This window comes from Caretta caretta, chromosome 4 (genome assembly GCF_965140235.1).
Source record: "Caretta caretta isolate rCarCar2 chromosome 4, rCarCar1.hap1, whole genome shotgun sequence".
NCBI lineage: Eukaryota > Metazoa > Chordata > Testudines > Cheloniidae > Caretta > Caretta caretta.
The window spans coordinates 12941391-12964590 of NC_134209.1; the positions used below are offsets into that span (position 1 = coordinate 12941391).

At 43.1% G+C, this 23200-nt stretch overlaps 1 protein-coding gene across 2 annotated transcripts; it reads left to right on the top strand.

Annotated features, from left to right (window-relative positions):
* Positions 1-35: 35 nt before the first annotated feature.
* REST (RE1 silencing transcription factor) lies at positions 36-21233 on the top strand. Of its 2 annotated transcripts, none has more exons than XM_048846873.2 (4): positions 36-174; positions 2176-3086; positions 10867-10950; positions 15682-21233. In XM_048846873.2, the coding sequence occupies exons 2-4, from the start codon at positions 2186-2188 to the stop codon at positions 17367-17369; spliced, it is 2673 nt and encodes an 890-aa protein (XP_048702830.1). In that variant the 5' UTR covers positions 36-174; positions 2176-2185; the 3' UTR covers positions 17370-21233. The 2 variants fall into 2 exon arrangements, with proteins under 2 accessions (XP_048702830.1, XP_048702831.1); XM_048846874.2 differs by lacking the exon at positions 36-174 and adding an exon at positions 608-699.
* The last annotated feature ends 1967 nt before the right edge of the window (positions 21234-23200 follow it).

Genomic DNA, 23200 nt, shown 5'->3' on the forward strand with positions numbered 1-23200 from the left:
GGGCGGGGCGGGGCGGTGCCGGGCGGCGCTGGCGGCGCTGCGGGCGGGGTGTGCTGGAATGCGCGGCGCCTCCCGCCGCCCGCAGGAGACTCGCGGCCGCCCCGCGCCCTGAGGCCGGCCCCCAGCCCTCGGGAGCAGGGCAAAGCCCGGGCGGGCGGCGGCCCGGCCCCGCCGGTGAGTGCCACGGGGAGCGGGCTGGCCCGGCGGCGCGGGCAGCCAGAGGCGCTGTCCAGGGCTGATCTGCAGCGAGGCAGCCCGGCGGGGGCGGCCAGGCCCGGCCGGGGCGGGCGATCAGCACCAAGGCTAAGGGGCCGGGGCCTGCCTCGCGCTGCGCCCGGCGGAGCTGCTCGGGCCGCTGGTCCTGAAGCGGCGGTCGAGGCGGGCGGGAGAGCCCCGGAAGGGGCTCGGCGCCGCCGGGAGCCCCAGGCCTCGCGGTCCGGGAGGCTGGACAGCGATTTCCTGCCGGGAGCTGGGCCTGGGTCTCCGCGGCGGGCGAGCGGGGGGGCGGGGGCGTGACCTTGGGCCGGGGCGCGGGGGGCGTGGGCGGCTCTGCCCCGCGGGGCTGGGCGGGGGCCGGGGGCCTGCAGGGCGATCGCGCGAGGAAGGGGAAGCAGCCGCCGCGCTCGGCGGGGGGAAGTTGCCCGCTCCCGGCCGCACGGCGGGGGCCGCTCGGGGCGCGGCGGCGGCCGAGGCTGCGGGGTGAGCGGGGCCGCGGGGGGACGGCAGCGGCTTTGTGTTGGGTCTCGGAGAAAATGGCCGAATGCCTGTTTGTGGAATGCAGGCGCCGCCGGTGCTGCTGGCACCGCCACACGCAGGAATCTGGCAGCGGGCGGCCCCCCGGCCCGGCCCGGCCCGGCCCGGCCCTGCGTGCGGGGCCTGGCGGCTCGGCCGGCGGAGGTCGGCTGCTGGGCCTGGCCCCGCGGAGGCGGGCACGCCGGGCTTTAGCGGGCAGCGGGCCGGCGTGCTGATCTGGGGCTTCAGCTAGCGACTGTGCTTCCCGGGGCTGGGGTGCGAGCGAGGGGAAATGTTGTGTCATGGGAGCGGATTGCGTCTGGTTTCATCTCGACTCCGCGGCTGAGCCGACCTCACTTGGCTCTCCGAGAAACCAAATGGAACTTGAAAAGTCTGTGCTGAGCGCTGAAAATAAAGGCATTTGTTGCTTTGAAAATGCAGCTTTCGATGTTTGCCCTCCAGCAGGAGTCCTCAGTCAAAGGAGGCCGAATACGGAAAAGTTGTTGATAGTAACTTTGCTTTTTAGTATGGTGAACGTAACTTCTGTATTCTTCTCTCTGGGTCTTTAACCCAACAAAAATCACACTCATTCTCTCACAGTTTTAATTATTGTGGTCTTCTTTGATTGAAGAGGCCTTGAAGAAATTAACAGAACTGATTAACTTGTCAAGAGCTCTGGAAGTTGTGATGACCAAATTCAATTAAATTGACCAGTTATCACAGTCTTCCACATTCTAAGACATGGCTGCATAGGTAATGGAGGCACAGCATGGCTTTTACAGTCGCCAAAGCATTTGGATTCATGGGAGAAGTGAAACTAGAAAGAGAGCTCTCTCCCAATTTCTCACAAACTTCACATAACTCTTCTAAAGTTCAGAAAGAGAGCTTTCAGATTTTTTTGTGAAAGCAGATGCAAAATGAGTCTCTTTGCAAAGAGGGTAGCCTGTAAAGTATGGGAATACGCGACTTCCAGCTTTGAATGAGAGGGGGTAGGGGAAGGAATTAGACATATTCTAAATTTAGTTCAACAATGAGTAATATTTTATAAAGCTAATGTGTCTCGTGATAGTGTAAAGCAATCAAGAAGTTGTTTTAGATTATAGTTAAAGTAGACTTTTTAAAAAAAATGATAAAGAAAATTTAAGGCAGTTTTTTTCAGAGGGTGAGTTCATACTTGTGAGTAAAAAGTAAAAATAATTTTAAAGAAAAATGAATTAGTATTTGCTCAATTAATAAAATACAATATTTATCTAATCTAAAGAAGAGATAACTCACCAAATCTTTTTGTTTTTATTCTATTTGTGTTTAATAATAATTGACAGTCTTGGATAGATTTTCAGAGGTTTCTGAAGTACACTCTTAGTTTTGGGTATTACAAAATGGATGTTTTGTATTTGTAATTTAGATTTTTACTGGTGCTCTTTGTTTTTGTTTTTTTGACAGAATTGCTGTTATGGCAACTCAGGTGTTGGGGCAGTCTGGTGGGAACAGTCTATTTGCTGGCAATGCTAACATCAGTATGGCATTGTCTAACGACATGTATGACTTGCATGACCTTTCCAAAGCTGAGCTGGCAGCCCCTCAGCTTATTATGTTGGCAAATGTGGCCTTGACAGGAGAAGTTAATGGCAGCTGCTGTGATTACCTGGTTGGAGAAGAGAGGCAAATGGCTGAATTGACAACTGTAGGTGACAGCAATTTTTCAGACAGCGATGGAGAGGGTATGGAAGATACACAGAGAGTGGACAGTGATCCTGATGAACCTGAAAACATGGAATTAGGGTCTCTTGAAATTCCTAGTGTGGAAACCCAGGGTCCAGCAGTTTGCCCTACTCCTGAGACTTGCAGTCTGGAGAAGGACCTCCCATTGGAAGCACCAGATACTTCGGAGAGTGCGGAGGACAAATGTAAAAGCTTGAAGAGCAAGCCATTTCGTTGCAAGCCATGCCAGTATGAAGCAGAGTGTGAGGAAGAGTTTGTGCATCACATTAGGGTTCACAGTGCCAAAAAATTCATTGTAGAAGAAAATGCAGAGAAGCAAGTCCAGGTCAAAGAATCTGATTCTTGTACAACAGAAGAGGCAGATTTCTCTAAGGGGCCTATTCGTTGTGATCGTTGTGGCTATAACACTAACAGATATGATCACTATCTGGCTCACTTGAAACACCACAACAAAGCAGGAGAAAATGAGAGAGTCTACAAGTGCACCATATGCACTTACACTACAGTCAGTGAATATCATTGGAAGAAACATCTAAGAAATCATTTTCCTAGAAAGGTGTACACATGCTCCCAGTGCTCCTATTTTTCAGACAGGAAGAACAATTATATTCAACATATTCGAACTCATACAGGTAAGTCTTTCATCTGTACTTGAGTAGGAATATTGGTGATGGGGGGAACTGTACTAAGTATATCTCAGTGAGCTTCTTGTATTTGCAAGATTTGCTCCACCCTGATAAGGCTCTCTATTTGGCTGTTGTACTCCGATAATATTACCAGGTTAGCTTCCGACTACATGGAAGCCTTTACTTTTTATGAACTGCACTTCGTAGTCCTGAAGGACTGAGAAAACACATCCAGTGTCATGGGTCCAAGAAGAAAAGGAGTACTTGTGGCACCTTAGAGACAAAACCAATTTATTTGAGCATAAGCTTTCGTGAGCTACAGCTCACTTCATCTTCATCGGATGCATCACGAGCTGTAGCTCACGAAAGCTTATGCTCAAATAAATTGGTTTCGTCTCTAAGGTGCCACAAGTACTCCTTTTCTTTTTGTGAATACAGACTAACACGGCTGATACTCTGAAGTGGGTCCAAGGGGAGATTAAGAGTATGTGCTCAGCTCAGCAGTCTAAAAAACACATTATCCTGAATAGAACATGAATATATATTTAAAAGTGGTTCATTACCTTTAGAATTTCAGGACCTGCAAAGTGAAGGCCAGCTGACTTAAAAAACAAAACAAAATTGACATCGGACTAAGGGTAAAGTTTTCAAAGGGCCTACGCGACTCAGGCACCTTTGAAAATTTTACCCTAAGGCTGAGCCAAAACTTGATCTTTTTCAGATTAAATTGCAATAATAGAAAACAAGGAATTCACACACAGAGAGAGAGAGAGAGAGAGAGAGAAAGGAAACTACCCTTCCCAAACCTTGAGCAACTACCAACCCTGCTGAGAGGTTAAGAGTAGTATCCACTATAACTACATGAATCTTAATTGGCCAAGCTTGTGCAACTTGATGGCATGTAATGCAATAACTTTTGAATCCCATGTTCAATTAATTCCAGAATTTCAGGGAGTGTTCTCGGAATCAATGGGCAGAATCCTATTGATTTTGGGGAAAATTGGAAAACCAGAGGGGGAAAATTGGGGACACACCGAAGCCCTGCTGTCTGTCTAGCGGTGCCACGGCTTCAAGTACCGCTGCAATAGTCTGTAGGTCAAGGTACTGGTTAATACCAGTTAACGCTGGTTCTCAAACCTGACACCTTTCACTCTGCAAGCCTCTGAGTGTAACCCCCATTATAAATTAAAAACACTTTTTAAAAAGTATTTAACACTATTATAAATGCTGGAGGTGAAGCAGTGTTTGGGGTGGAGGCTGACAGCTTGCGACTCCCCATGTAATAACCTCGTGATCCTCTGAGGGGTCATGACTCCCAGTTTGAGAAACCCGGAGTTAACACCTTCTGACATAACAATACCCCGATTTCATCCCTTTGCCCATTCTCCCAATAGATTTCAACATGTTGACACCCTGACTTTCTTACCTCCCAGACAGAAAGAAGAGAAGTAATAATGCGGGGGAAGGCACAGAGCCATGGCAGGGGCGGGTGGGGAACGGTGGTATGGACAGAACAGGGGGTGTACACAGAATTCTGGCTTGGGGGTAGGGAACAGGGGAATCGCACAAAACCCATGATGGGGTGCAAGAATGGTATGGTATGAGGGGGACACAGCTATGGCATGAGGCTGGGAGCAAGTGGGTTGCAGAGAGTCTCTAAAATAGATGGGAGGGTGGCCCACAGGAAGCTTGAGGGGGGAATGGAGGGCTGCCAGGAGTCCCTTGTATGTACAGTAAGCTGGGCCTACTGAAGCTATGACATGTATCTGGGGCTCAGATGTTTCAGATGTCCCCATCGCTGCAGTATCCAAGAGAAACACGTACATCATTTGTTAGCACACAGGAGTCCCATTTAAGAGATTTTGAATCAGTTTCCAATCTGCTACTAACAGTCTGAAGAAAAAAATTAGGGCCTCATTTTGCCTTGCACCAAGTGCAGTCTCAGGAATTTCTGTGAAGTGGCTCCAGGAGTAGGGCAGGACAGAACTTGGTCTAAATATTTTGCTATTTTAACAAGATATTTTTAAGCATGAGTAACCAGTTTCCAAATCTCCTACGTAGGGCTCCTATGCTGTCAATGTCACAAGTGCTATTACTTTTTAGCAAAATGGCTGCCAGTGCCACCAGTTTTATGTTTAATCACAATTGGTGTTTGCTTGACCAGATTCACTCCTGGGATAATGGGATAAAATTCTTTCTCTGCTTCTGTGGCACAGAAGGGGATTCACATGTGGCTGGGTTAGGTGGCAATGTGGTCACTCCTCCTGGGGGCAGCTTTAAATTTAGCCATTGGAGATTACCTCAGGGAGAGAGACTCAATCATCACCTCTTCCAGTTGGCCTGGGCTGGCCCCTCTCCTTCTGACCTGGTTCTTCCTACTGCGTGGGCTGTGCTGGCTGAACAAAGTGCACAGAGAATTTCTCCTTGTATTTCTAACCCAAGTAAAATGGTTTTAGTGACTTAATCTTAATCTCCTGCACAGTTTGAAATCTCTGTTTAGAAGTCCAGGACTGGAGTCATGAGATTTGCTGGTCAGGACTGAGGTGGAGTGGTGAAGCTACATAGAGAAGCTTGTACAGTGCCAGCCTGTATTAGTCTGTGCCCTTAGTTTCTTATCTATGTTAAAATGTACTCATATCTGCCAAAAAGTAGTATCTTGTTCAGAGGACACCATCAGTTTAAAAAAAAAAAAAAAAATCACACTTCTGTCTGCAAAATACTTTAGTTACTATTTTTAAAAGCACACCTAAGATTATTAGAGAGACAGGGTGAGTGAAGTAATAATATCTTTTATCGGACCAACTTCTGTTGGTGAGAGAGACAAGCTTTCATGCTCTCTCACCAACAGAAGTTGGTCCAATAAAAGATATTACCTCCCCAACTTGTTTCTCTAATATTCTGGGAGCAACATGGCTACAACGCTACTACATACCTAAGATGGTTGTAACTGAAAGAGATTAGGAAAAAAACAGTATGTTCCTGTCTTTCAGTTTATTTTGTGCATTTGACAGCACTTCGTGTATGGTCAGTTTCACCATTTTCCCTGTAGTTAGTCAGTTTCTGCTTTTGTTGGTGTGGATCTTTCAAGGATCACTAGGAGAGGGAAAACTTTTTAGAAATGTGATTGTAAAATCACTAAAATAGTTACAAGGGCTAAAGATCAAGTGGAATTTCCCGTGAAACTACTTTTAATTATTTTTTTAAAATTGTCTTAATTTCTGGTTAATTAATGGTGGCTCTTTAAAGTTTCCCCACTTTTGTTTGGATGCTGCAGTCAGCTGAGTCAGTTTATCACTCTGATAAACTCGCAAAAGCTCTCATTGAGATAAGGGTGCTCAGCATTGCATAGGCTCTAACCCAAAAGCAAGAGACAGCATTTAGTTGATCACTCCATTTGGGGTGGGCAGTACTACACAGCAACAGCAGTTATAATGTTTCAGAGGGGAATAAATGAGCAAAAGAAGAAATGAGCCTTGATCATTTTTCATGCTGCGGTACAAGGATTTGTTCGCCAGTGTTTGGATCTCTGTACAATAGTGTGCTGCATTTATGATTTCATTAAATGTTTTGTATTGACAAATGTTTGCTACTAGTTCACCAAGAAATTAAACAGGGAAGCTATTTTAAAAAAAATCAAATAAAACAAGTAGAAGAGAGGTTTCTTTTGGTTTTTTTTTTTTTTTTTGAGTAACTGTGGCAGTCTATAGGTATGGTTCTTTACTTGGAAGTGTCCTTATTACTGGTTAAAACTGAACTTTATATTTACAGTGCCTTATGAAACATCCAGCCTAGGTAGTTACTTCTGATTTGTTTGAGATGCATCTATTTTATTGGAAATGAGGGGTATGCATGTGAGATGGAAGGAAGTGGAATTGAAGAAGTAGTTAGTTTTGGGTTTGTTGCCAGCCAGGCTAAACAATCTATGCTGATTGCTACACAGCTGTTTTGCCTTTTGTTTAAAACTCTGATTTGTTACAGTCTCCATGTCTTTAGATTGCTGCCCGTCTGTTAAACTCACTATTGTTATGGTAACACTCTAATTCAGAGGGGGGCAAACTACGGCCTGCGGGCCACATCCGGCCCAGAGGACCCTTCCCTCTGGCCCCTGAGCTCCCTGGGCGTCAGGACAGGCTTGCAGAGGAGCCAGCCCAACTCCATGGCAGACTGGAGAGTGGGGCGGAGCCCAACCCCTGGCCCCTTCCCTTCTTCTCCCTTCCCTCCCTGCCACCCTCGCAGTCACAGTTCCCCCAGCACCTGGGCAGCATGGCTGCAGCTCCGGCCGGGCAGCACAGCTATAGCTCTGCCAGACCTGGTGCTCCAGAGCGGGGTGGTCAGGGGGAGTTACGGGGGTGGGGGGGGAGGCGAGGAGCAGGGAGGGTTGCAGGGAGGCGGTCAAGGAGCCTGGGCCCTGCTGCCAGGGACAGAGGCAGAGCAAACCAGGGCCCCCCTCCACGTCCAGCATGCTTGGCCCCTGTCCCCAGCAGCCAAGCCCAGAAAGGGAGTGAGCCCTTCCCGACTGCCAGGGAGAGCAGCCAAACGAGCAGGGGAAACTCACAGGGAAAGGACTGAGCCCCCTTTTCCCCCACCCCACAGGTAACATGGGGCAGGGAGGGTTGGATAGGGAGCGAGGAGGCCCCAGGGGGGCGGTCAGGAGGTGGGGAGCAGGGGAGCTTGGATGGGGTGGGGGTCCCGGGGTGGTCAGGGGGTGGGGAGCAGGGGAGATTGAATAGGGGACGGGCTTCCGGAGGGGATGGTCAGGGGGCAGAGAACAGGGGTGTTTGTATAGGATGCAGGAGTCCCGGGGGGCAGTCAGGGGTGGGGAGCAGGGGGGGTTGGATGGGGGTGGGGGTTCCAGGGAGCTGGAATGGGGGCGGGGCCAGGCCACACCTTGCTGTTTGGGGCGGCATAGCCTCCCCCAGTCTTCCCTACCTGTCCCTCCATATAGTTTCTGTACCCGATGTGGCCCTAGGGCCAAAAAGTTTGCCCACCTCTGCTCTGATTGAAGCTCTCTTATGTAGCTTTTACAATAATAATTAAATTGTCTACATCAGATATTTTATTTTGATGTTGCTAATTGTTTATTTTCCATTTAATAGTCTGAAATTGCTGAAGTGCTTGTTCTTTCTTAAATCAGTTTCCTAATTGTTATTAGAATTACAGATTTTGCATATCGATTTTTTTCTACTAATTAGTTTCACACTTAAAATGCTCCTGTATGATGAAAAAGATAAGTCCAAGGACTGATAATCATCCTTATTGTGAGAACAACATAAACTCAGACACAAAATTGATGCATAAATAGACTGCTATATTTGCAATCACCACTGCCTTCTCACGTATTAAACCTCCACGCATCAAGAGAGCTGAAATGCTTTGATCAGGCATTGTGTCCCAGGTTTTCAGATTGAAGTCAATGTGTGTGTCTTCACTACAGAGTTAATTTGGGAGTGGGCACCCGGGTTAGCCTAGTTCAAAAGTGAGCAGCCACATGGCAAAGGCCTACCTGAGTTACCATGTCCACTCTGGTGCTGTGCTCTTAAGAATTCTGCGGTCATATCCCTTGGTTCAGCTGTGGTAAGCTGAGCAGCTCTGTGGGAGAGTGTGTCCTTCTGGGCACACGGGGGGTAATTATGGGAAAGCACTGGAGGAGTGAAAGCACTACAGAGTGAAAGCAGCACTCGGACTTTAGCCTATACCCCAGGTATAGAGTGCACCAGCAAGGTCTACACACAGAGCACAACATGTTACACAGGGGTTCTCAAACTTCATTGCACTGCAACCCCCTTCTGATAACAAAAATTCCTACACGTCCCCAAGAGGGTGGACTGAAGCTTGAACCTGCCCGAGCCCCGCTGCTCCAGGCTGGGAGGCCAAAGCTGAAGCCCAAGGGCATCAGCCCCAGGCGGGGAGCTTGTAACCTGAGCCCTGTGCCCAGGCCTGAAGCCCTTCGGCATCGGCTTTAGCCCCAGGTGGTGGGGCTTGGGCATGGGCTTCAGCAAGTCTAATGCCAGCCTTGGTGGCCCCATTACAACGGAGATGTGATCCACTTTGGGGTTCTGATCCACAGTTTGAAAATTGTTGCATTACAGGGCTCTGTAGTTTACACCCCTACAGAGTGTACCCTACAGTACTGTGGAGCTGTGCAGACAAACTCTGCATCACTTAAGGTGCTTTTGAAAATTCCACCCGTAGGTGCCTACCTTTTTAGGCTACTGTTTTTTTAAATTTTGGTGTGTGTCCATAAGAGAGTTCACCATTACTTTTCTAATATGTTGAAAGTCTGTAGTACCTTTCACTGTTTTATACAGAAACAAAGGGTATGCCTTTGTTACACAGTGATTGGCACCAGGGTCTGAGCATCTGAGGATAGCCTAGCCCAAGTATGCATGTACCTACAGCAAAACCCAGCCTCCGTACCTGGGCTCTCAGTGTTCCTGCATTTGCCTGTCAGTCTCAAGGGAGTCAGTAAGTTAAATCAATTATTTAAATTGCTGCACCCCCTTTAAAATTATCTAAAAGTGTAATATTTCTGAATTTTAGATTTGTCATTCAATCAAGACTATGAAATGAAAAAGCACTGGTAACAAGCAATGACAAACTAAAACAGAGCAGGGCCTTTGCTCATGTAGTTTCAGATTGTAAAGAAAGTCTCATCTGCTTGGAGGAGGTATTTAAAAACACAACTACTGCTTTACAACAGTAGACCCACTCCTCCCTTAATTTCATTTTATGTGTCTAGCATAAATCTCCCACATTGTTTTAAGTAGGGGAGAATTAACTTTTTTTTAGGAGGGGGATTAAAATGGTTTAGGGTGGAATTTTTCTTTCAGTTGCTGATCTAATTAACAATGATTGTATAACTGGATGGGTGGGAGGAATTGGATGGGTGGGAGGAAGAAGCTTAGTTAAAGGGCTCGTCTACAGGTATGGTGCTGCAGTGGCACAGCTGCGGTGCTTAGTGAAGACGACACCTACGCTGATGGGCTCAGTTATGCTCTTCCCCGAGAGGCGGTACCTATGCTGATGCGAGAAGCCCTTCCATCGACATAGCTCTGTCTGCACCAGGAATTCGGTCGGTTTAACTGCGTTGCTCAGGGGGGTGGATTTTCCACACACTCGGGTGACGTAGATTTGCCGACATAAGTTTGTAGCATAGACTAAGCCACAGAAACTCCCAAACAATCGCAGCCCTATCCCTAGACCTGACCCTACCGCCGTTGGATGTGTCCATACTAGGAAAAAGGTGTGTTCTTAAAATCCTAGTGAAGACAAGGAAGCGTGTAACTTTCATGTGTTTTCCCGGTCCAAGTAAACACCAGTTGGGAGCCTAGGATTTACCTTGACCTGCTTAACACGTGTTAATACTAGAACAGCCTTGTCTTCACTAAGGACTTTACTTGTGCTAGGGTTTATCTACAAATGAAGTTAATCCAGAATAACGAATGCATTTTGTGTTTGTTTATCTTGAAAGTAGATTAACCTAAAAATGAAAAAGGCACTGGCTTGTCTATCAGGGGACACCCAGAGTGCATCTGCACTCCAGAGACTACACCACGTAGCCCTAGAGTGTACATGGAGCCTACGCCAACAGAAGGAGTTTTTCTGTCAGTCCAGGAACACCACCTCTCTGAACGAAGTTAGCAATGTCAGCAGACTCCCTCTTCCATCAGCATAGCTGTTCCTACACTGCGGCTTTTGTTGGCATTGCTACATCACTCAGGAAGTGTGGGGCTTTTTGAATTTACCATGTTTTGTTTTTATTTGAACTCACTGTTTGTTTTTGCAGGAGAGCGTCCCTATCAATGTGCTATGTGTCCCTATTCAAGTTCTCAGAAGACTCATTTAACCAGGCACATGCGAACTCATTCAGGTTGGTAAAAGGGCAGTAATCACAGTAACCCAGAAATAAGCTAGTTACTTTTTGGTTTATTCCATAGAAAATATTTATTAAATTTGTTTAGTGTTATCCGAGCTTAAATGATCATAATGAAAATGATCTATCTTTTCAAGAGGACATTTTTAATCTTGTGCAATTCAAACAGGCACTGTTGATTAAAGAACAGGATGTCTGGTATCCTAGTGGTTTCCTACTTGGGGTGGACCATTAGAATCAGATTGTCAAATTAAGCAGTTTTATTCAAATGCTGCCTGTTCTTACTTCACTCTTTTTACTATGTATAAAGTGACTTGCAAAAAGTATTAATATCTTGTCCTATTAAAAAACGTTTTGGGTTAGATTGTGAAGCTTTGGTTAATTTGGATAGATTTTGAAAAAGTAGGTAAAATCTCCGGGACAGGAAAAAGAAGAGTATGCTAAATTTTTGCATTAATAAATGAATGTTGTTTGAAAAGAAGAGACTCTGCACTGCTCCTTACCACCATTATTGGTTTACTTGAAGATGGCAAGGTTAAAAGTGATGATGTCAAGTTTACTTCATTATTTGAAAAGTAGTTGAGATCCTTAGATGAAAGGGGCTATACAAGTGCAAAGTATTACTATTGAAAGTTGTAAGGAAGGAATAAATATTTTCCCATTGCTATCCAAGGTACATTCCAAGGCTTGGTAGAGAACCTTCATTCCTTTGTACTTTTTAAGGCATGATACAGGTTCAGGAGCAATAGGATGAAGAGTGTGGGAACAGATCCTCAGCTCGTGTAAATTGTCATAGCTCAGTTGAAGTAGTGAAGCTGTGACAGTGCACACCAGGTGAGGATCTAGCCTGTAATATCTAATGTATATCTGTTTCAGCAATTCCGAGAGAATAGTTAATTTATGCTTGGTAATTAAATAAAAATCTGTCACGGTTATGTCCACTTGATGTAAGAAAATGTCTTATTTAGCTTTTATGCACAGTATCACCAAAAAAAAAAAAATTGCAGAAAATGTTTACACAGTCATGTTCCCTAGGATTTAAGGCCAAGGTGGTACTTGTCACTGTCATTTATTTCACGGTTGGTAAAGTCATGCTTGTGTTTTCAGTAACCTATGGTAACTGTGTTTGATCTCTCTTTTACACATCTTGTTTAGGAACGGGCAGCATTTACTGTTGTACAGCTGCTGTTGTATTGAGGTGATAGTCACAAGCACAACTCAGTTGTGGCTCTAGGAAAACCTCAATGTGAACTTCAACCTACACTATACCTATTGCCTTAATTGTGACTCTTGCCTGGGTAATGAGGGCAGGATCCAAATCCTAAATCAGAAGAATATAAATATAGTAAAAAGAAAAGGCAGACTTGTGGCACCTTAGTGACTAACAAATTTATTTGAGCATAAGCTTTTGTGAGCTACAGCTCACTTCATTGGATGCATCAGATGAATTGGTTCGTCTCTAAGGTGCCACAAGTCCTCCTTTTCTTTTTGCGAATACAGACTAACACGGCTGCTACTCTGTAACCTATAACTACAGTAGTCAGATTCTGTTACCGGCCTCCAGACCAGGAACAAAATATTGTGTGTGCAATGTTGAAAGAGATGAAAGAGACAACTAAGTCTAATAAAGCAGCAATAGCATATGTAACTATTTTCATATAAGTGGTTGTATGTCATAGAATCCTAGAAATGTAGGGCTGGAAGGGACCATGACAGGTCATCTAGTCCAGCCCGCCGCCCGCTGAGGCAGGACCAAGTAACCCTAGCCCATCTCTTGGCAGGTGTTTGTCCAACCTGTTCTTAAAAACCTCCAATGACTAGGATTCTATCTTTGAAGCCTATTCCAGAGTTTAAATATAGTTATAGTTAGAAAGTTTTTCCTAATATCTAACCTGAATCTCCCTCGCTGCTGATTAAGCACATTACTACTTTTCTTACCTTCAGTGGGCATAGAGAACACCGTCCTCTTTAGAACAGCTCTGAATACATTGGAAGACTGTTACCAGATTCCTCCCTTAGTCTTCTTTTCTCAAACTAAACATGCCCATTTTTTTAACCTTTTCTCATAAGGTCAGGTTTTCTAAACTGTTTATCATTTTTGTTGCTCTCCTCTGGACTCTCTGCAATTTTTCCCCCATCGTTCCTGAAGTGTGACCCCCGAATTGGTTACAGTACTTCAGCTGAGGCCTCACCAGTACCGAGTGGAACAGGGCGATGTGTCTTACATTCAACACTCCTGTTAATACCATGTCTTGACATGGGTTTAAAGAAGCAATTTCTGAGCACCTTAAGCAGTTGGAACAGATAATTCTAGAGCATGCAAAGGGAGAGGTGCTCTTCACCTAGTTCTAAGTAACACACAGTAAAATATAGTTGATCCACTAATTATTGGTGATAATCGTGTAATTAAGTTCAGGCTCGTCAGGGAAGGGATTGTACCATACCAAACACTAGGACTGTGATGTTAAACTTGAGAAAGGAGGATTAGAGGGGGAACTAAAAGAGGAAGATCATTTAAAAAACAACAACAAAAAGCAGTGCACTTCTGGTCTGTGCTTGGTGTTCTAAGGTGCTGTTGTGATATAAACAATATTTAAAAGATTCTAAAGTCAGAAGTGAGGAAATTAAAATCCTTAGACTCAGCAAGGGAGACAACTTAATTATATCCTAACAGTGACACAGAAAACATGCAGAGCTCTAAACAAACAAAGAAAGGGGAAAGCAAAAGACAAAACTAAACTCCAGCGGGATTAAATACCAAAGGACCAGAAGTTATTAAAGCCAAACAGATACCCTTCAAAAAACTGAAATGTAGCCCGTGTGAAGCCAATAGAGTGAAATTTGAATGAGGACAAGTTAAATTTAAGATGAAAATTAGAGGACTAAATGGACATTTGAAAAACAAATAGCCAAAGATACAAAAACAAACAAGAAAATTGTTTAAGTATATCAGAAGCAGGAGCCCTCTGACATCTACAGTGCAATTAAACACTCACAGTTGGCCCGAGTGGCTGACATGGGCTTGGGCTAAGGGGCTGTTTAATTGCAGTGTAGGCTCTTCGGGCTCAGGCTGGAGTTTGAGATCTGGGACCCTTCCCACCTCATGGGGTCCTAGAGCACGGGCTTCAGCCCAGGCCCAAATGTCTGTACTGCAATTAAACAGCCTCTCAGCCTGAGCCCCACAAGCCCAAGTCAGGTGACACAGGCCAGCTGTTGGTTTTTAATTGCAGTATAGACATACCCTGAAGAATGCCATGGGTCTGCTGGATTACTAGAGATAAATGAAACAATTAAGGAGAATTAGGACATTAAAGAAGCTAAATGATTTCTTTGCATTCTCAACATAGAAGATCTTTGAGAGAGACCTACATTTTGTCAGTTAATAAAAAGAGGTACTGCCAGGGGTTAAGGTGTCTAAAAAGAAGGTGCTAGGGCAAACTGCTGAATTAAATAACAAGACACTAGGACTGGATGGCAGCTTACCTAATTATTATGATAGCTGCTTTCAACTACCTGAAAGGGGGTTCCAAAGAGGATGGCTCTAGACTGTTCTCAATGGTAGCAGATGACAGAACGAGGAGTAATGGTCTCAAGCTGCAGTGGGGGAGGTTTAGATTGGATATTAGGAAAAACTTTTTCACTAAGAGGGTGGTGAAACACTGGAATGCGTTACCTAGGGAGGTGGTAGAATCTCCTTCCTTAGAGGTTTTTAAGGTCAGGCTTGACAAAGCCCTGGCTGGGATGATTTAACTGGGAATTGGTCTTGCTTCGAGCAGGGGGTTGGACTAGATGACCTTCTGGGGTCCCTTCCAACCCTTATATTCTATGATTCTATGATTACTGTTTTGGGGGTTTTTTTGCACATTTCTCAAAACTGTTGAACTTGTCTTGTTACACTAAAATTTTTTTTTGCACATTTGCATTTATGTGAAATAAACCAAAGTAGTTCTGCAGTAAACTCATACACTAGACAATATGTTTTGTAACACCCTTGTCAAGAAATGCTGCAAAAATGCAGGTGCCCTAGGACTTCATCAATGATATGAGAGAGATGTGCTCAATGGAATTGGTCTTCTGTTTCTAAAACTAACATGCAAATGCTAAACCAAATAGGATTTGCACATTATATTTAATACAAAGTAATATTTTAATATTTAAAGTAAAAATTCAGAGAATTGAATTAATAGGGGTAATGATCATCTGAATGGTGTACATTTTTTCCAGAAAATTCTATTTTTAAAGTGTGCTTTATTGCTTTGCTTGCCATGTGTAAGAATCAATTTTCATCCATTTCATTTTCAGTGCAAATAGAAAGTGTATTAACCCTTTGTAAAGTTGGACTTTTTTGGAAATATTTGTGTAAGACGATTATTCATCACCTGTTAATTTCCATTTTTCTACAATGCATTCAATGGACCAGTTGGGTATGGATTCCATTTGCTAATATTACTATAGAATGATCTATTCCGGTATGTATTCATAGACAGAGTGTGATGTAGTTACTGCTTGTTTGGTTGTTTTGTTTTTCCTTCTCTTTTCTTTGTGGTGTTGTTGGTGTCTTTGTGAACGTGTTTGTGACTATAAAATTATGATTTTGGATTTCTTAAGTTGACGTACTTTTAACAAAGGAGCATGGACAATTAAAAAAAATTCATGTATGTACCTATATAATGTTAAGTAATTGTTTCTTCTATGTTTATTAATCATAATTCCCCACTCCTTCCTCAGGTGAGAAGCCATTTAAATGTGATCAGTGCAGCTATGTGGCCTCAAACCAGCATGAAGTAACTCGTCATGCAAGGCAGGTTCACAATGGGCCCAAACCTCTGACTTGCCCACACTGTGACTACAAAACAGCTGACCGAAGTAACTTCAAAAAGCATGTAGAACTCCATGTCAACCCACGCCAGTTCCTTTGTCCTGTCTGTGATTATGCTGCATCCAAGAAATGTAACCTGCAGTATCACATCAAATCCAGACATCCTGATTGTTCGGATATCACAATGGATGTTTCCAAAGTGAAACTACGGACTAAAAAGAGTGAAACTGACTTTTCTGAAAGCATGAATGACAAGATGGAGAAAGAGCAAATGAAAGGAGATTCATCTGAAAAGAAAAATGAGGGAGCTGTAAAAGTGGAGAAAAAAGAGAGCTTATCAAAAGAAAAGAAACCAGCCAGCAGCGTTTGTGTAGGCCAGGTGACAACCAGGAGTCGTAAATCAGCTTCTGAAAACAAGGAGGTAGATATTAAAATTGACAAAAGTAAAGAGAAATCAAGTAAAAGAAAGAAGACTAAAAGAAAAGCAGAGGCTGTGTTAGTTTCCTCAAAGCAAGATCTTGAAAATGACACACAAACAATAGCAAAAAAGAAAAAGAAAGTGGAAAATAAATCCAGAAACTGTCAGGAAGCTCAAAAGAGTGAAGTCAAATTGGAGGTGCCTAAAAAACTGAACTCTTGCCTTAAGAAAAACAGAAAAAAGAAAGCTTTGAAAAATAAGCATAGTAAGAAAAGCAATAAACTTGATCAGGAAAAGATCCAAGGTGAGGTAATCCCTGAAAAGTCTTCTCTCCTAGAACAGGACAAAAAGGGGAAGTCTGACAGTGATGGGAATGACGAGCAGAAGGAGCCAGATCCTGTTGTTAGTCCACTGTTAGTGAACACTGACAGCCAGATTCCTGATGGGGGGGAAAGCCAGACTATTGATGGAGAGTGTGTGCAGGACCAGGGACAACTTCCCCCACAGCTTCGGGATGAAAATGTAAACCCAAAGGTAAAAGACCAAGAAATGCCCACTTCAGAGGAGGAGAATAAAGAAACTGTTTATCAGAAAGAAGTTGAAGAACAGCCAGATAAAGAGCAGGTTACTTGCTCTGAGGAGTCTCCTAGCACATCATCCTCTCAACAAAACCTAGATGTGCCAAAGGATGCGTTACCATATTTGGCGCATCAGCTGGAGCTGGTGCAAACTTGTGAGACAGAAACTGTGACTAATCCAGATCCAGTAGATCTGTCCAAAACAGATTTACCAGCTGAAGAACCAGCACCACAACCACCAGAAAAATGTGAGCAAGACCCTAAAGAAACTCTGGCTTTGTCATCTGCAGATAACATGGCAGTGAATGAATCTCAGGAAATTGATGAGGACGAAGGCATTCACAGTCATGATGGCAGTGATATAAGTGACAACATGTCAGAAGGAAGTGATGATTCCGGGTTAAATGGTGCTCGATCTGTGCCAGAGGAAACAAGTAGCAAAGCATCACAGGAAGCTGCAGAGGCAAAGGTTACAAAGGAGAACTATGTGTGTATTTTTTGTGACCGCTCATTTAAAAAAGAAGGCGAATACAGTAAGCACCTCAATCGCCACTTAGTGAACGTGTATTATCTTGAGAAGGCAACAAAGGGGCAGGAATAACCAAATTGCAGTTTGATGTCAAGTTTATCCTTGTGTCTGTAACATCTTACACAGTTTATGTACAGTTGTTGTAGTCTTTTTAAAGCATGGTTTGCTTTAATTAGTGTCTAGTTTATTTTTTTTAAGTTGAAAATACTTGTGTAATGTTGAATTCATTAATTGTATCTCTTGATTAAAGAAGGCATGTAGGTAGGGTATGTGAGGCTGTATCCTATTAAATCAGCGTAAGCCTCTAGTCTGTTCGTTTATGCACAAATTATTTTATAAATTGAGTTTTAGTAAACAGACTATAGCTACACCTGCATAATTCAGATGCATTTTGAACCATAAGAACCTTTTTGTTCTTAGCTGTCAGTTTTTCCTCAAATTAAGTTTTAGTTCGATTATCTTAACATATCTTCGTATCAACTACTAATTGATTTTTCTACAAGGAAGATGGCTTCTGTTTCATAAAAAGAGCACTTTGTAAAACAAATCAAATTTGTCTAGAGATAAACATAATGATTTGAGATAATTGTAATTTTGAATATACATTTCAAATCCCCTAATCATGAGCAGAAAGCCAAAATTTGGAAGTAATATTTCCAACTTTCGATCTCAGATCTTGGTAAATATATTAATTGAAACTGTAGTTGTAATTGGCATAGTTATGAGGGGAGCAAGTGTTATGTTTTTTTTTTTATTCTTTACTTTTGATTGTGCTTTAAGGGCTTAAAATATTGCACATTGTATTTTTGATTTTTACCTATGCAGTTTAATCCTTTAGGAATAGCATTTGTGCAGTATATGTACATTATATATGCATGTTTGGTTTTGTTCATGTAATTTTTTTCTTTATTTTGAAACTTTCAGATTTGTTGCTTACCATGGGCCAGTTTTCTTTGATACTCTTTGCTACAGTTTTTCTTGTTTTTGTGGGGTATTATTGGTTGTGCATGAATTTGGTAAAATTATGGAGTTTTTGGTTATATTTTGTAAGTAGCTTTAAAATTGTATAGTTTTTTGGGCAAAGGATGCTGATGTAGGTTCAAAACATTTTGAATAACCATATTCATGGCATTTTCATTGTATTTTGTCAAGAAAATATTACTTCTGATATTTGTGATACATAGTGCATTCATTTTAATTAATTTATAACTTCTGATCACCATAAAGTGGAATATTCATTCTAGAGGGACACAGACTGCATATTTCTATAAACCTTGTTTTCTTTTTTCTTCTCCACTTCAATGTGGGGCAACTCTCAATCTACAGGATTAAAACTAATTGTAGCACGGATGTAAATGTAGATCATCCAAATCCAAAATCCCATCCACCAAGAAAAGACTGGTAAGCAACAAACCTGGAATTAGGAAAGATGTAGAATTTTCTGTTCTTTATTCATTCAAGATTTAATTAAACAATTAAAAAAATAGCCTTGATCTGTTAAAGAGAAAATAAATCGGTGACTATTATTATAAACTCATGCTGATATGCGAGGAAAGACATAAGTACTATTTGAATACAGGGCTCCGTCCAGAACAAAACACAGATGATCTTCTGAGGCATGCAAGTGCTAGGAAGGCTTGCTAGCTGTGTGCCAACCAGTTGCAAAAACAAATAGGCAAAAAAAAAAAAAAATCTCTGCAGCAGGGGAATCCACATTTATGCCTCTTGGATAGGGCGCAGCCTCCCTGGCTTTTCAGCCCTGAATGCTTGCTAGACCTCTGTGGAGCAGTAGTTGTGGATGCAAATGTCAGCTGACTAGAGCCCCCCAGTGGGTAAGCTCATCTGCCAAGGCATTTTGTGACAAGTCCTCTAAATATGAACTGCCAAGAAAGAAAAATAAACTCCTACTGTTTCCCCCCTCCCCCAGGGGACAGCAGAGTTTGTATTTATTCCGATTACTTCTTGTTTTGTCTAGAGACGTAACTAGTTCTGGAAACTGCACATCTGTGTGCATAAATATAACTTGAATGAATAGAGAACAAAGACAGTACACTGCTACTGCTTCTGTGGGGGATTGGTAGTGGAAGGCCAAAGATTTGTGTGCGGGGGGGAGATCCCTCAAGACAGAAATAAATTGTATAATGTATAGAGAGTTTGTGTGTGATTAGATAGTGTTCAGTGCTTTCCTTGGCTGTGACAATCATTGTCAACTGAAGATCAAGTTGCAACTATATTTATGTTAAAACATTTAGAAAATAAACCTAGTTGAATTGTCTTCCTAAACAACCAGTTATGATAGTCTTAGCGATAGCTTTTCTTGTTAATAGTGTGTTATCTTTTTATGTATAAAATGTTACCATCTTGTGTAAGAGATTTGAACAGAGGCTGGGAATTCCAGTGACGTGTAGAGGTTTTATGGATACCTTCATATTTTTTAAAAGAGCAATTACCATCTTGCAAGAGATTTCAAGAACTTTAATTACATTCAGATAAAGTTTTTGGACAAGCCTGGTTTTTGAGCTGGAAGTTAAAATATGGCAGTGAGGTGAATTAAATTTAAACGATCTGCCATTAACTCAAAGCAGACTTATGTTCCTCCAAGTAAATACTGTACACTGCTGGGAAAAGGGCTGAATACTTTTTACTTTATGCTCACAGGGACTCCATGAAAAGAATAATGCCTATATTAGGCAATATTCCTTATCACAAGATTTGAAAGTGAAAATTAATGTGTTAAGTATGAACAAAAATAAAATGTGGATTCTTCCTACTTAAAAATATACCCGAGATGTGATCTTTTTGCCTTGAAATACTTCAGATATGAGACTGAAACCATGTTGAAATTTCCGTTTTTCTGATTTGCTTTTAATAGAGCTAAAGGTAGGAATTTGGAAGTACGTGAACGTAAAGCAGCAAAAGATGTACTATGTCACTCATCTCTAACAATATGCTTAGACGTTGCTAATGAATATTTGAAATAGGGTGTAAAACTTAGGTTAACCTACTTTGTGTGTTCTAAAATACGTATTTTTCAACTCTCTTTAAACATATGTACCACATTGTGTTTCTTTTCCAAGAACGTTAAATTATTTGGTATACTTTGTTGCCAGTACGTCTTCCCTCTCACAGGGCTTCTGTGGGCGACAAAGCCTGTAACAATATCCCACCTTAAGATGTGGCTGGAGGGATTACTCCAGGCTTCCATGTAATGCTATCCCACACTGCCAATCCCATACTGAGTAACATGGTGTTTGTGGCTTTCACATATATTTAAATGTACACTCAAAAAGTGACCATCACAAGAAATGACCTAAAAAGTGGATAACCAGGAACTTGTAATCCATGGTAACGTAGTTACTATTTTTGAATTTTGATAAACTAGGCTGGAACTGTACATCCTTTGAACTGACAGGTCAGTTAGCATCCAATAATGTTGTTGATTTCAACAGAGTAATAATGTAGCTAATAAGTGTTAAACCAAATTCAAGACACCTCTTGAACCTTGGTGGTGTAGATACCTGATTTACATACAATATTAACTGAATCCAGCTAGCTAATGGGATTGTCTCACATGTACATATGCTTTTTTCTAAAATTACACTCGCTAACAAACTTTTGTAAGCTGGCACTGAAACATTTTTATAATGTTTTGTTGCACCATGTTTGAAGCTTTTACAGTGCAATACTTGTATTATTTTCTGAATTAAACCAAAGGTAATTTTTTTCATGCTGTTTATCTACTGTAGTGCATGACAACCTTTTATACATTTGTAATAGATGTAAAACAAACCAGATCACAAGTCCTGTTTTACCTAAACTATGTACAAGTCTTTTGTCCAAAATGTAGTGTAAAGTTAAACTAAATTGCATTATATTAACCTTTAGGAGTGTATTTTCCTAAGCATAGTCATGATTAAATAAACTTTATTAAACTTGTGACTTTATACCTTTTATTAATGGCTAGTAAACAATCTCGCTCTCTATGAAAACTGTCTGTAAATAACCCCTAGCATTAGTGAGCAACATTCATATGGAAGCCTGCTTCATTATATGGGGCCGTTGTGGGCCACATATGCAGCTCTCTGTTATGTGGGCCGCATCCACACAATATATATTCTGCCTGTATGGCCCTGAGGATGTCACATGGGCCGCAGCTGTGTGCTGACTGGGCTGCAAGGTTGAGAACCACTGCCCTAAATGAAGAACTTGCTGCTGAAACTAGTTTACAAATATTAACAGTTTAAAGGGGCACAGCAAAGTAGTTTAGGCTTAGACCTTGACTTATCTTTGCAGTTGTCTATAACTTGACAGGGAACATCAAGGGAATGGGAATTTTATACAGTCAGTGTGGCAGAGCTCTGACCTTGTCCCCATGGGTCCTGCACTTCCAGGCAGTTTATGCTAGCTTCAGAGGTTCACTGCAACCCTCCACGTAGCCCTTCTCTCTCTAGGGCCAGGGATACAGTCTACTGAGCCCTTTTCATCTTAAGCCAGCAAGGAGGTTGGTGAGAGAATTCCCACAGTCTCTGTTGCTCCTAGGGCCTCATACCAAAACAGTTTAGCCTCCTGTCCTGACAGGGGCCTGTTTTCCCCTCCCAGGAGGTGTTTCTGTAGTGGTGGGTTGGGGGGAATGCAGGCCCACCCTCTACCCTGGGTTCCGGCCCAGGGACCCTAATGGTAGCAGCTGTTGGCAGCCAACCTTTTACTGCCAGAGTTGCTATATTTCCCTGGGCCACTTCCGCACAGCTCTCCTGCTTCTCCCTTCTTCACCCTTACCTTAGGACTCCCTTACCGATGACTTGAGGGTGTCTTCATTAACCAGCCCTTCAGCTGCATTTCCTCTCTTCTGGCTCCCTAGCTCTCCTCTGCCTGACTGGAGTCAGCCCTTTTATAAAATCAGAGGGGCCTTAATTAGAGTCAGGTGGTCACATTAGCTTAATGGCCTCACCTGACTCTTTGCAGGTTAATTGGAGTCAGGTGTTCTCATTAGCCTGGAGCAGCCCCTGCTCTGGTCAGTCAGGGAACAGAAACCTGTTCATCCAGTGGCCAGTAGACCCGCCTTCTGCTCCTCTGCTGAACCCAACTGGCCTGGGTCTATCACATATCCCTCCCCCTGCTCAACACCAAGGGGTTGGGCAGCTTGGGATGCCAGACAGTGTATGCGTGATAAGCCATCAGAGTTGCCATTATGACTCCCTGCTCTGTGCTGTATGTGGAACTGGAAAGGTTGGAGGGATAAGAACCACCTGGTTACCCTTGTGTTCCTTTCCTTGTTCTGTTGCATCCATTGAAGAGGAGCATGGTCGATCACAAGGATAAATCTGCACCCCAGCAGGTAATAACGTAATGTTTCCATGGCCCATTTTACAGCGAGGCACTCTTTCTCTCTCTATCACTGCGTATTTTTGTTCCCTCAGAAGGGGTTTCCTTCTGAGGTAGAGAATTGGGTGTTCCTCTTCCCCAACCATCTGCAACAGGACAGCCCCTAACCCCATCTCGGATGCATCTGTCTGGAGGATGAATTCCTTGGTGAAATCTGGGGCTATCAATACGGGGTTACTGCAGAGGACAGTCCATAGGTCTGCAAATGCCCTCTCTGCTGCATGGGACCATCTGACTGGATCAGGACCACAGGCCTTCACTAAGTCCGTTAGGGGACTTGCCCTTATGGCAAAATGAGGTGGTGGGGTATTACAGCGTTTCATCCCCCTAGGAATGCTCGGACCTGCTTCTTACAATTCGGCTGTGGCCAATTTTGGATGGCCTCTAACTTATTCAGTTAGGGTTTTACCAGACCTTTTCCTACCACGTAGCCAAGATATTTGGCCTCTGTGAACCCTACAGCACACTTAACAGGGTTCGCCGTAAGGTCAGCTCACCTAAAGGGATCAAGGACTGCCCCC

Excerpts from the sequence above, each read along its gene's own strand:
- REST (XM_048846873.2), top strand. The coding sequence starts at position 2,186 with ATGGCAACTCAGGTGTTGGGGCAGTCTGGTGGGAACAGTCTATTTGCT. Across the intron at positions 3,087-10,866 it reads ACATATTCGAACTCATACAG|GAGAGCGTCCCTATCAATGT; the intron begins GTAAGTCTTTCA and ends TTGTTTTTGCAG. Across the intron at positions 10,951-15,681 it reads GCACATGCGAACTCATTCAG|GTGAGAAGCCATTTAAATGT; the intron begins GTTGGTAAAAGG and ends CTCCTTCCTCAG.